This window comes from Oncorhynchus tshawytscha, linkage group LG08 (genome assembly GCF_018296145.1).
Source record: "Oncorhynchus tshawytscha isolate Ot180627B linkage group LG08, Otsh_v2.0, whole genome shotgun sequence".
NCBI classification, from domain to species: Eukaryota; Metazoa; Chordata; class Actinopteri; order Salmoniformes; family Salmonidae; genus Oncorhynchus; species Oncorhynchus tshawytscha.
The window spans coordinates 21,115,031-21,128,882 of NC_056436.1; the positions used below are offsets into that span (position 1 = coordinate 21,115,031).

The 13,852-nt window shown below is 43.4% G+C and overlaps 1 protein-coding gene across 8 annotated transcripts in view; it reads right to left on the minus strand.

Moving 5' to 3' along the window:
- ralgapa1 (Ral GTPase activating protein catalytic subunit alpha 1) overlaps window positions 1-13,852 on the minus strand; it is a 113,749-nt gene that overhangs the window by 35,575 nt on the left and 64,322 nt on the right. For 5 of the 8 annotated variants that reach the window (XM_042325323.1, XM_042325324.1, XM_024430310.2 and 2 more), the window contains 2 exons: window positions 2,235-2,393; window positions 1,389-1,516 (listed from right to left, as the gene is read on the minus strand). The exons of 2 other annotated variants lie outside the window; for them this stretch is intronic. In XM_042325323.1, the coding sequence (XP_042181257.1) occupies window positions 1,389-1,516; window positions 2,235-2,393 (287 nt within the window). Of the gene's footprint in view, window positions 1-1,388; window positions 1,517-2,234; window positions 2,394-9,112; window positions 9,176-13,852 lie in introns of those variants that run through there. One more of the 8 variants, XM_042325328.1, reaches the window with a different exon arrangement.

A 13,852-nucleotide genomic window follows, 5' to 3' on the forward strand; every position in this document is an offset into this window, starting at 1 on the left:
AAGGAAAAGAAACAAACAAACAAAAGGAGAGGGGGATGGAGACAGAGAGGCAGATAGAGAAAGATGGAGTCTGGAAAGACATCAGTCGATATTGACAGATTACTGTAATTCTGGCTGTCAGGCCCATCGACCGGTGCAACTCACGCCAATCAATAGCTCAGTCCGGTATCGAACCACGCTGTGCTCCGCACCTTGCGCACGCACGCACACACACGAGATTGGACATGGCAGATGAGAATCGCTTTTCACCCCCCTATATTTTGCTTTGTTTTCAAGCATTATTCTATATATTTTTTTTTAAACAGGGGTTAGAGGGTTGATAGAGTATTTAAAGTGTAGATAGAGAATTTAGAGGTGGGGATTTGGAGCATGTGAGCTTGAGTGGTCGCCAGAGTCACACTTTCCAGGAAGATATAAAATAATAATGACTGAAATGGGGAGAAAAGTATAGGTGAAATTACAAATCATTAGCTAGAAGAAAACTGGACTAGAGGGAAAAGTGGTGCTTTTGTACAGATTTGATTTCTACATGGCATAGAAACTGATGGATGGTTTTTCTACTGACTCCAGGCATAAAATACTGAATCATTAACATTCATATTAACATTATGTTCATTTTGTAACATCGTTACAAACGGCATTATTATCATTGGACAATATTGAAACAATTTGGCAAAAATAAAGCTACTTAATCCCCCCCCAAATTATTTTGCTATTCAAAATGATCAACATTAGTGCTAGACAGAGCTCAAAAGCCATGCTATTGGCGGTGGTGTGAGTCACCCAAGTGAGGCGAGAGATTAATCGCTACTGAAGCAAATCGCTCTGAATCACTGTGAGGAGACGATGGGCAATGATCACCGTTTCTCTGCTGGAGAAAAATGCGGTCACCTCTTGCACCGAGCAGAATGAGATGCTCTACATGTTGAGAAAATGAGCACCGGAGGGGATGAGACATCGATAATTATCGAGCGAGAAGGACGCCGTTCTACCATTATGCCTTGTGAGCCTGCAGTGCAGTGAGGAGCTGGTCTGTGTGGCAATCTATCGCACTCCTCAGAACAGAAAAGGAGCAAGTCAACACGACAGGAGCTATAGCCGGATGAATTCTTCATGCCTTCCACTGTCTCCACAGCAAGGTGACACACACACGCACACACACACACGCACACACACACACATTAATACACTTCTAGTAATCTCCCTTGCTAGTGCAAAATAACAATTAACGTGACAGCCATGGCCATAGGTGAGCAGAGGCATAACAGATCAGTTAGCGAGTGTGTTGTGGCTTTATCTTCCCCCTACAGGCAGGGTGTTGGATAGGGCTGCGGTTTGGAGAGTGCTGCCAGGCCCTGGCAGGGAGATGGAAAGATGGAGAAGGATACAAGTTCTGGTAAAGGGGGATGAGGGATTTAAGAGCCCTGCTGGCGTTGAGAGCTGTGGCCCGGACCATGGTGGGAAGGATCTTCTCATCCACTATGGCTCCATCGAACAGGGGCCCAAAAAACGGTACCTAGAGGGAGAGAGGGGGGTAGAGTGAAGGAGAGGAGAGAGAGGGGGGAGGGAGGAGAGCAAAAACAACTCTGTAATTTACTATTGATTAGATAAAGCCATAACAATAAGAAACTTTATAAAACTATAACATTGACAAGTGATTTTCGTCTATCAGATCCCAGGGAATGCAATGTTCAATGCAACATTAGTTAATTTGATAAAATAACAAAAACATTATTGTTTCAGTGCCATAATTGACTTTCATAAAAGCCAGACCTCTTTTCTGTCCTTATCTGGCCATCTTTCCACATTTCCCCAGACTCTGAAGGGACAGACCCATCTTCTAGCCATATCCATACTGCAATTTAATTCTAAGAATCCTGTTGATCTGATTAGGCCGGACATAACTGAGCAGGAAGCAGGAGTACCATGAGACATTTGTTTTGATTTATTTATATATTAAAATATAACACTGCAGCAGGGATAGCTGTGATATTGTCAATTGTAATCTTTCAAAACACAGAATTGTGTCTTTTTAGCTTTTAATAAACTCACAAAAATATCCTGAGGGATTGGAAGCCAGGGTCAGCCACGGTGCGGTGCCCCTAGTGCAGTTTAGGAGTTAGGACTAAGTGCCTTGCTGAAGGCAACAATGGCAGGAAATGGAATCTAGGATACCTTAATGTCAACGTGATGATTAAAACCAATGTAAAACTGGGTTTTTTGTGTGAACCCACCTCTGGCTTCTTGAGGATCTGGATGCTGTACATGTGGTTCTTCATGGGGTAGATGATGATGAGGACGTCTCCAAACTCCGTAGGGATGATGCCTCTCCTGTAGTCCCGCGAGTGCTCAGACCACACAATGTGCACCTCGTCATTCCCGAGATGCCTTAGCTAGAGGGACAGAGGTGAGGGAGGAGAGGAGGTGGGAGGGGAGAGGAGGAAAGAGCAAGAAGGTGATTGTCCCTGTCCAGTAGTCAACATAGATTTTTTTATTGTGTTTAAAAATTCAAGTTCATGTTATTCATTCACATTGCAGAGGATGATTAAACAGTCACACATTAAATGTTTCCAGATTTCTATGAAATATGACATAATTACTAACAATATGACTGCAATAGTTTTCCTTTCCAATTTTTTTTTTATTATGCATGTGAAAAAGCATATTTTCTGTGTTGGAATGGTGTTGGCGTACACCACAACAGAATGGTGTGGGCGTGGTCATTAAAAGTATCTAAGTAGACCAGTGATTGGCCAGCTCATCCTCCTCTACACTGCTGATTGGCCAGCTCATCCTCCTCAGGGAGATGACATGTTCTATGAGGAAATAGCAAACATTTCTGAAACTGTCTATTTGAGATACAAGTTTGAGGTGGGTTTTTTGAAGTGTTTCTTCTCCAATTTATGCTTTGGCCACAAATAATCTACATGACTAAAAGTATGTGGACAGCTGCTCGTTGAACACCTCATTCCAAAATCATGGGCATTAATATGGAGTTGGTCCCCCCCTTTACTGCTATAACAGCCTCCACTCTACCGGGAAGGCATTCCACTAGATGTTAGAACATTGCTGCAGGGACTTGCTTCCATTCAGTCACAAGCGCATAGTGAGGTTTGGCACTGACGTTAGGCGATTAGACCTGGCTCGCAGTCGGCATTCCAATTCATCCCAAAGGTGTTCGATGGGGTTGAGGTCAGGGCTCTGTGCAGGCCAGTCAAGTTCTTCCACACCGATCTCGGCAAACCATTTCTGTATGGACCTGGCTTTGTCCACGGGCCAACTTCTCGGCTGAGCCGTTGTTGCTCCTAGACGTTTCCACTTCAAAATAACAGCACTTACAGTTGACCGGAGCAGCTCTAGCAGGGAAGAAATTTGATGAACTGACTTGTTGGAAAAGTGGCATCCTATGACAGTGGCACGTTAAAAGTCACTGAGCTCTTCAGTAAAGCCATTCTACTGCCAATGTTTGTCTATGGAGATTGCATGGTTGTGTGCTCAATGTTATACACCTGTCAGCAACGGGTGTGACTGAAATAGCTGAATCCACTCATTTGAAGGGGTGTCCTCAACAAATGTATTTGGATATAAGTAACAGAATATGAACGTTTAAAAAGTGAGATAGTCATTGGGCAGTTACTTTAAGTGAGAGCCTTGAGCTTGGTGTCCCTGATGGAAATTCACTGTCAAAACTCAGGCCTGTATGAAAAAAAAGAGTCTCAGAGTAGGTGTGCTGATCTGGGATCAGTTCTCCCTGTTCATATAATCTTTGTCATTGTGATCTAAAAAGAAAAACTGATCCTATACCAGAACTAGGACTTCTCCATTCAACCATCTAACACTGTCACTGTGTCCTGTGTGGGGCAGGTAGCACGAGTTGGCTGTCTAGGACTACTCCATCCAGGGCCATCCAGCACCATGTCATTAACCTTGAAGAGTGACAGGCGAAAGGAGCCACCACCGCAACACGCCGCCTCAGACCACAGCACTCATCCATCTTCTCACACTCACTCCATCTTTCTAATGTTCTCTCCATCTTCACATGTTCACTCAATCACTCCGAGGGCCACAGAGAGCCAGGCTGTCACAGGCAGTCCCACAAAGGCCACGTCACACTGTCCTGGCCTGGGTCGTGTTCATTAGGTGCAAAACTGAAGAAAACTTTCTCAAAACAGGAGGGACTACCTGGACTTGTCTAATAAATAAAAAAACTAATTTACTTTTCCCGTTGTGTGCCATAGTGAACACGACCCTTGCCTGTATAGAGAATTCCATTTGGTAAATCGCTCTGCGCATGCATACTCAGGTTGACTATCGTTCAGGCAAATAAGAAAAAAGTGCACTCAGGCTATCCGGAAGGCCAAAGTTAGTTACTTTAGAAGCAGTTCTCACTCTGTGGGTCTAACCCCAAGAAGTTCTGGAAAACGGTTAAAAACATTGAGAATAAACTCTCCTACTCAAAGCTGCCCTTGTCCCCTTTTTTTTATTTTTAAATAACCTTTATTTTACTAGGCAAGTCAGTTAGGAACAAATTCTTATTTTCAATGACGGCCTAGGAACAGTGGGTTAACTGCCTGTTCAGGGGCAGAACGACAGATTTGTACATTGTCAGCTCGGGGATTTGAACTTGCAACCTTCCGTTGATGATGTGGTTGTTACTGACAAGGAGCACATGGCTGAGCTCTTTAATCACCACTTCATTAAGTCAGGATTCCTACTTGACTCAGTCATGCCTCCTTGCCCGTCCAACATTTCCTCATCTCCCACCCCTTCTAATGCGACTATCCCCGATGCTTCTCCCTCTTTTTCCCCTGTCCCGCTACAAAGTTTCTCCCTGCAGGTAGTCACTGAGTCTGAAGTGCTAAAGGAGATCCTTAAACTTGACCCCCCAAAATCATCTGGTTCAGACCCTTTCTTCTTTAACTTCTTGATGCACCCATCCCGTTACCAGGATAATATTCCGCAGAATTGCAGAGCGCCAAATTCAAATTACTAAAAATATTCAATTTTCATGAAATCACAAGTGCAATATAGCAAAACACAGCGTAGCTTGTTGTTAATCCACCTGGTGTATCAGATTTCAAAAAAGCATTTAGGTGAAAGCATACCAAGCATTTATGTAAGGACATCTCTGTCGGTAGACAAAACATTACAAACAGCTAGCAGCCAAGTAGATTGGTCATGATCTTTCTCGCTCATTTCTCAAAATAAAAGCCTGAATCTATGTCTAAAGACTGTTCACACCATGGGGAAGCCATAGGAAAAGGAATCTGGTTGATATCCCTTTAAATGGAGCGAAGGCAGGCTATGGAACAGAGACCTTTCAGGAAAAACAGCATGTCCGGGTTGGATTTTTCTCAGGTTTTCGCCTGCAATATCAGTTCTGTTATACTCGCAGACAATATTTTGACAGTTCTGGAAACTTTAGAGTGTTTTCTATCCAAATCTGACAATATTATAATATTATATGCATATTCTAGATTCTGGGCCTGAGAAAGGCAGTTTCATTTGGGTACGTTTTTCATCCAAACATAAATACTGCCCCCTACACTCAACAGGTTGCTGCCCCTATATTGCCAAGCCTAGCTCTGACCTTTTTCACCTCTCTCTCCTCTCTGGGGAGGTTCCCATTGCTTGAAAAGCAGCATTTTATTTAAAGGGTTATAGGCCCATTTCTATTTTGCCCTGTTTATCAAAAGTGTTGAAAAAAACGTATCAATAATCAACGGACTGACTTTCTTGATGTCTATAGTATTCTCTTGGGTATGCAATCTGGTTTCCACTCAGGTTCTGGATGTGTCACTGCAAACTTAAAGGTCCTAAATGATGTCACCATTGTCCTTGATTCTAAGCAATGTTGTGCTGCTATTCTTTTCAGTTCGCTGCAGCTAGCAACTGGAACGAGCTGCTAGAAAAAAACTCAAACTGGAGCGTTTTATCTACATCTCGTCACCCAAAAACTCGGTCATGGACACTTTTACTGACAGTTGTGGCTGCTTCGTGTGATGTATTGTTGTCTCTACCTTCTTGCCCTTTGTGCTGTTCTCTGCACCCAATAATGTTTGTACCATGTTTTGTGCTGCTACCATGTTGTGCTGCTGCCATGTTGTGTTGCTACTATGCTGTGTTGTCATGTGTTGCTGCCTTGCTATGTTGTCGTCTTAGGTCTCTCTTTATGTAGTGTTGTCCCTCTTGTCATGATGTGTGTTTTGACCTATATTTTTTAATCCCAGCCCCAGTGCCCGCAGGAGGGCTTTTGCCTTCTGGTAGGCCACCATTGTAAATAAGGATTTGTACTTATCTGACTTGCCTAGTTAAGGTTAAATTTAAAAAAATAGCACCTCGTTCTCATCCTCCACTCTCAACCAATAGGAAACTATTGTTCTTTCCTCCCAGCCAGTCACAAAATCTAATCCTCATCCATTGCCGAGCAGATAGTGGCTAGCTGCTGCTTGAGCCATCTTTCCTTTAACATTTCACATCAGCAGCCCTCATTCATAAGACCCGGAGGGTGTGTACGTATTCTCAGCTTTCAACCTTCAGTACGCCTGTCACTGTCTGTTACGAGGTGTGCTGAGGGGAGATGGGGAAAACAACAAACAAATAAATACGCAGGGTGTGTGTGTTTGAGTGTGACTATGTGTGTGCGCGTGCTTCCCTATGTGTGTGTGCCTGCTGGCCGCTCTCTCGCTGGCTGAGCTGACACGCTTTAGTGTCTGGTTAACATGGTTTAGTGTCTATCTGCAGATCGCTCTGTTGGATAGCGTCTCCTCCAGCCTCTCCAAATCCAATCAGCTGCTGAGAAGTCATGGTAGGAGTTTAACCAGGGGGACAGCGACGGCCAGATCTAATTTGGATACATTATGGCCATGTGCAGCGCGGACCACCGGGTGAAGGGGGAGCGGGAGCAACGCTCCAGGTTACGAGTCCCAAATGGCACCCTGTTCTCTATATAGTGCACTACTGAGCTCTGGTCAAAGGTAGTGCTCTATATAGGGAATAGGGTGTAATTTGGGATGAACAAGGGGGTTTGGGGGGGCCACCACCACCCGCACGCACAAACATCACTTTGTTGCTATACATACACACCTAAATTGTAGCAATGAGTTATGAGCAGAGTGGTGAGCGCAGATGCAGAACATGAAGACAGAAAGGCCTTTCGGCGGGCTGGAGGGCTGGATGAGTGATTTCAGTCATGAGATAGGAGACGGTTATGTGAAATACGGTGGATTGAATTTTTTTCCTATCTTACACTCATAACAAGATGGCGCCGACAGAGATGGTCGCCTCACTTCAAATCCTTATGAAACTATGCAGTATTTTTTTATTTTTTTATGTATTATTTCTTACATTGTTTCCCCAGGAAATCTTAACCTGTCCAGGACTGGGGTTCCGCTAGCGGACAGCCAATGAAACTGCAGGGCGCCAAATGCAAATCAACAAAAATCTTATTTTACATCGGCGTGTTATGTTCAGTAGTTCTAAAACATGCAGTGATATTGCAGAGAGCCACATGAATTCACAGAAATACTCATAATAAATGTTGATGAAAATATAACTATTATACATGGAACTTTAGATACACTTCTCCTTAATGTAACCGCTGTGTCAGATTTTTTAAAAACTTTATGGAAAAAGCATCATCTGAGAATGGCGCTCAGAGCCCAAACCAGCCAGAGAAATATCCGCCATGTTGTGTAGTCAACATTATTCATAAGTAGCATTTTAAATATTCACTTACCTTTGATCATCTTCATCAGAATGCACTCCCAGGAATCGCAGTTCCACAAAAAAATGCTTGTTTTGTTCGATAATGTCCATCATTTATGTCCATTTATGTCCAATAGCTTCTTTTGTTAGGGCGTTTGGTAAACAAATCCAAAAGCACGATCTGGTCCATTTGGACGAATTCGATAGGGGTGAATTCGATAGGGGTGAGTTCAAAAACTACAAACCTCAGATTTCCCACTTCCTGTTTGGATTTTTTCTCAGGTTTTTTCCTGCCATATGAGTTCTGTTATACTCACAGACATCATTCAAACAGTTTTAGAAACTCCAGAGTGTTGTCTATCCAATACGATAATATGCATATATTAGCATCTGGGACTGAGTAGGAGGCAGTTCACTCTGGGCACGCTATTCATCCAAAAGTGAAAATGCTGCCCCCTATCCCAAACAAGTTTTAAGTCTAATTACATACAGCCGGGAAGAACTATTGGATATTAGAGAAACGTCAACTTACCAACATTATGACCAGGAATACGACTTTCCCGATGCGGATCCTCTGTTCGGGCCACCACCCAGGACAATGGATCTAATTCCCAGAAGCTGACCCAAGACAACGGCGCCGCAGAAGGGGCAGACAGAGCGGCCTCCTGGTCAGGCTCTGTAAACGTGCACATCGGCCACCGCTCTCGAGTATACTACTCGCCAATGTCCAGTATCTTGACAACAAGGCAGATGAAATTTGAGCAAGGGTTGCCTTCCAGAGAGACATCAGAGATCGTAACATTCTCTGTTTCACCGAAACGTGGCTCACTCGGGATATGATATCCCGGGCTTCTCCATGCATCACACCAACGGAGATAAACATCTCTCTGGGAAGAGGAAGGGCGGGGGTGTATGCTTCATGATTACTGATTCATGGTGTAATCATAACAACATACAGGAACTCAAGTCCTTTTACTCACCCGACCTAGAATTCCTCACAATCAAATGCTGGCAATATTACCTTCCAAGAGAATTCTCGTCAGTTATCGTCAAAGCTGTGTACATTCTTCCTCAAGCAGACGCCAAGTGGGCCCTAAAGGAACCTCACTGGACTCTATGTAAACTGGAAAAAATATATTTTGAGGCTGCATTTATTGTAGCTGGGGATTTTAACAAAGCAAATTTGAGAACAAGGCTACCTAAATTCTATCAGCATTTTGATTGCACTACGTGTGGTGATACTCTCGACCACTGCTACTCTTAAATTCCGCGATGCATACAAAGCCTTCCCCTGCCCTCCCTTCGGCAAATCCGACCACGACGCCATCTTGCTCCTACCATCTTATAGGCAGAAACACAAACAGGATGTACCAGTGACTGGTCTGACCAATCGGAATCCACGCTTCAAGATTGTTTTGATCACGCGGACTGGGATATGTTCCGGTCAGCCTCAGGGAATAACATCGACCTACAGTGGGGCAAAAAAAGTAGTTAGTCAGCCACCAATTGTGCAAGTTCTCCCACTTAAAAAGATGAGGCCTGTAATTTTCATCATAGGTACACTTCTATGACAGACAGAATGAGAAAAGAAATCCAGAAAATCACATTGTAGGATTTTTAATGAATTTATTTGCAAATTATTGTGGAAAATAAGTATTTGGTCAATAACAAAAGTTTCTCAATACTTTGTTATATACCCTTTGTTGGCAATGTATTTGGTCACCTACAAACAAGCAAGATTTCTGGCTCTCACAGACCTGTAACTTCTTATTTAAGAGGCTCCTCTGTCCTCCTCTCATTACCTGTATTAATGGCACCTGTTTGAACTTGTTATCAGTATAAAAGACACCTGTCCACAAACTCAAACAGTCACACTCCAAACTCCACTATGGCCAAGACCAAAGAGCTGTCAAAGGACACCAGAAACAAAATTGTAGACCTGCACCAGGCTGGGAAGACTGAATCTGCAATAGGTAAGCAGCTTGGTTTGAAGAAATCAACTGTGGGAGCAATTATTAGGAAAGGGAAGACATACAAGACTACTGATAATCTCCCTCGAACTAACCACGCAAGATCTCACCCCATGGGGTCAAAATGATCGGTGAGCAAAAATCCCAGAACCACACGGGGGACCTAGTGAATGACCTGCAGAGAGCTGGGACCAAAATAACAAAGCCTACCATCAGCAAGGGCATTGAAGATGAAACATGGCTGGGTCTTTCAGCATGACAATGATCCCAAACAAGTAAGAAGCATTTCAAGGTCCTGGAGTGGCCTAGCCAGTCTCCAGATCTCAACCCCATAGAAAATCTTTGGAGGGAGTTGGAAGTCCGTGTTGCCCAGCAACAGCCCCAAAACATCACAGCTGCATGGAGGAATGGGCCAAAATACCAGCAACAGTGTGTGAAAACCTTGTGAAGACTTACAGAAAACGTTTGACCTCTGTCATTGCCAACAAAGGGTATATAACAAAGTATTTTGTTATTGACCAAATACTTATTTTCCACCATAATTTGCAAATAAATTCATAAAAAATCCTATAATGTGATTTTCTGGATATCTTTTCTCATTTTGTCCGTCATAGTTCAAGTGTACCTATGATGAAAATTACAGGCCTCTCTCATCTTTTTAAGTGGGAGAACTTGCACAACTGGTGGCTGACTAAATACTTTTTTGCCCCACTGTATATGCTGATTCGGTGAGTGAATTTATAAAGACGTGCATTGGAGTTGTTGTACCCACTGTGACTATTAAAACCTACTCTAACCAGAAACTATGGATGTATGGCGGCATTCGCGTAAAACTGAAAGCGTAAACCACCGCATTTTACCATGGAAAGAGGTCTGGGAATATGGCTGAATGTAAACAGTGTAGTTATTCCCTCCGCAAGGCATTCAAACTAGTGAAATGCCGGGACAAGGACAAAGTGGAGTCACAATTCAACAGCTCAGACACGAGACGTATGTGGCAGGGTCTACAGGAAATCACGCTACAAAAAGAAAACCACCCACATCACGGACACCGACGTCACGCTTCCAGACAAACTAAACACCTGCTTTGCCCGCTTTGAGGATAATATAGTGAGACCGTCGCGGCCCGCTAACAAGAACTGCGCCCCCCCTCCTTTTCCGCGGCCGATGTGAGTAAAACATTTAAACGTGTTAAACCTCGCAAGGCTGCTGACCCAGACGACATCCCTAGCTGTGTCCTCAGTAGACAAGCTGGCTGGTGTGTTTACGGACATATTCAATCTTTCCCCATCCCAGTCTGCTGTCCCCACATGCTTCAAGATGGCCACCATTGTTCCTGTACCCAAGAAGGCATAGATAACTGAACTAAATGACTACCACCCGTAGCACTCACTTCTGTCATAGTCAAGGATCATATCACCTCACCGGCCACCCTAGACCCACTTCAATTTGCATACCGCCGAACAGGTCCACAGACAATGCAATCGCCATCACACTGCACACTGCCCTATCCCACCTGGACAAGATGAATACCTATGTAAGAATGCTGTTCATTGACTACAGCTCAGCAATTCAACACCATAGTACCCTCCAAGCTAATCATCAAGCTGGAGGCCCTGGGCCTCAACCCCACCCTGTGCAATTGGGTCCTGGACATTAACGGGCCGCACCCAGGTGGTGAAGGTAGGAAACAACATTTCCACCTCACTGACTCAACTGCAAGGCTCTCCAGAGGGTGGTGCTGTCTGCACAACGCATCACCGGGGGCAAACTACCTGCCCTCCATGACACCTATAGCACCCGATGTCACAGGAAAGGTGCTTCTACACCTGCATTGCTTACTGTTTGGGGTTTTAGGCTGGGTTTCTGTACAGCACTTTGTGACATCAGCTGATGTAAGAAGGGCTTTATAAATACATTTGATTGATCTTTTTTTGCTTTCAATCAATCAAAGACAACAACCACCCGAGCCACTGCCTGTTCACACTGCTACCAACCAGAAGGCGAGGTCAGTACAGGTGCATCAAAGCTGGGACCGATAGACTGAAGAACACCTTCTATCTCAAGGCCACCAGACTGCTAAACAGCAATCACTAACCCAGAGGCTGCTGCCTACATGGAGACCCAATCACTGGCCACTTTAACAAATGGATCATGAGTCCCTTTAAACAATGTCACTTTAATAATGTTTACATACCTTACATTACAAATATATTATGTATATACTGTATTTTATAGCATATTTTGCACCTTGCCTATGCCGCTCGGCCATCGCTCATCCATATATTTATATGTACATATTCTCATTCACCCTTTAGATGTGTGTATTAGGTAGTTGTTGGGGAACTGTTAGATTACTTGTTAGATATTAATGGGAATTGATGGGAAATGTAAATATATCACTAGCCACTTTAAACAATGCTACCTTATATAATGTTACTTACCCTACATTATTCATCTCATATGCATACGTATATACTGTACTCTACATCATCGACTGCATCCTTATGTAATACATGTATCACTAGCCACTTTAACTATGCCACTTTGTTTACATACTCATCTCATATGTATATACTGTACTCGATACCATCTACTGTATCTTGCCTATGCTGCTCTGTACCATCACTCATTCATATATCCTTATGTACATATTCTTTATCCCCTTACACTGTGTATAAGACAGTAGTTTTGGAATTGTTAGTTAGATTACTTGTTGGTTATTACTGCATTGTCGGAACTAGAAGCACAAGCATTTCGCTACACTCGCATTAACATCTGCTAACCATGTGTATGTGACAAATAAAATTGATTTGATTTTGATTTGATTTGATATTACTGCACTGTCGGAAACAGAAGCACAAGCATTTCGCTACACTCGCATTAACATCTGCTAACCATGTGTATGTGACAAATAAAATGTGATATTTTTGAGGTTATCTGATGGATTGGATGCCTTTTACTTCACATTATCAGCAGTGTGAGTGAGTAATCACAAGCAAGCTATCAGTGGTGTTTCAGCTCTTGTTATTAAACCCCTTAAATCAGACTGCGATAAAAGACACCCCTCCTCCTCTCTCTAGCCTCCTCACCCAAGCCACTGCAGAACAAGGGGAAGAAAATTAAAACTCAGAGCTAATGATCCGTCTGCTTATTACTGGTCATTAGACACCACAATGTTTCTCTGGTACATTTACATTTGTATTATTTAGCAGGTGCTCTTATCCAGAGCGACTTACAGTTAATGCATTCATCTTCAGATAGCTAGGTGGGTCCATAGAGATCCTGGGTGAGACAACTACACATCACAATACCCTCCTCTACTACACTAACGTTACAATGAAATGACTCCTGCGGCCATTGGTCTACTAAGAAACTGTGTGTGTGTGTATTATTGGCCATCACACATGCACAACCAGCTTTTTCAATATTCCCCTCCTGTCTGTATGCATTCATTAATGAGTATGTTATTAGTATTAGCAGCACCTTAGCATCCGGTCAGGGCTGTGTGTGTGTTTATCTCCCCTGTTGAAGACATATGCCAGGGGAAGTGAGGGGACAGCTCTAATGATACTTCATTGTTCATTCTGCATCGCCGCGGCGATCTATAGCTACAGGCCCTCTGTATCATCGGCCACCCCGGCCTCACAGCCAAACTCATTACAGCTAATGCCCTCTGTTCTCTAATTACATTTCTGCCTGCTGAAAAATAATACCAAGACAAACAGATATTTGTAGAAGAGGAGAAAAACAAGGGAGAGGTGATGTCTATTTTAGGTTAAGAGTGACAGAGAGGTAGGGGAAAGAGAGAGAGAGAGATGCTAGCATGTTCCAAAGGGAAAGAGAGAGAGAGATGCTAGCATGTTCCAAAGGGAAAGAGAGAGAGATGCTAGCATGTTCCAAAGGGAAAGAGAGAGAGATGCTAGCATGTTCTAAAGGGAAAGAGAGAGAGATGCTAGCATGTTCTAAAGGGAAAGAGAGAGAGATGCTAGCATGTTCTAAAGGGAAAGAGAGAGAGATGCTAGCATGTTCCAAAGGGAATGAGAGAGAGATGCTAGCATGTTCCAAAGGGAAAGAGAGAGATGCTAGCATGTTCCAAAGGGAATGAGAGAGAGATGCTAGCATGTTCCAAAGGGAATGAGAGAGAGATGCTAGCATGTTCCAAAGGGAATGAG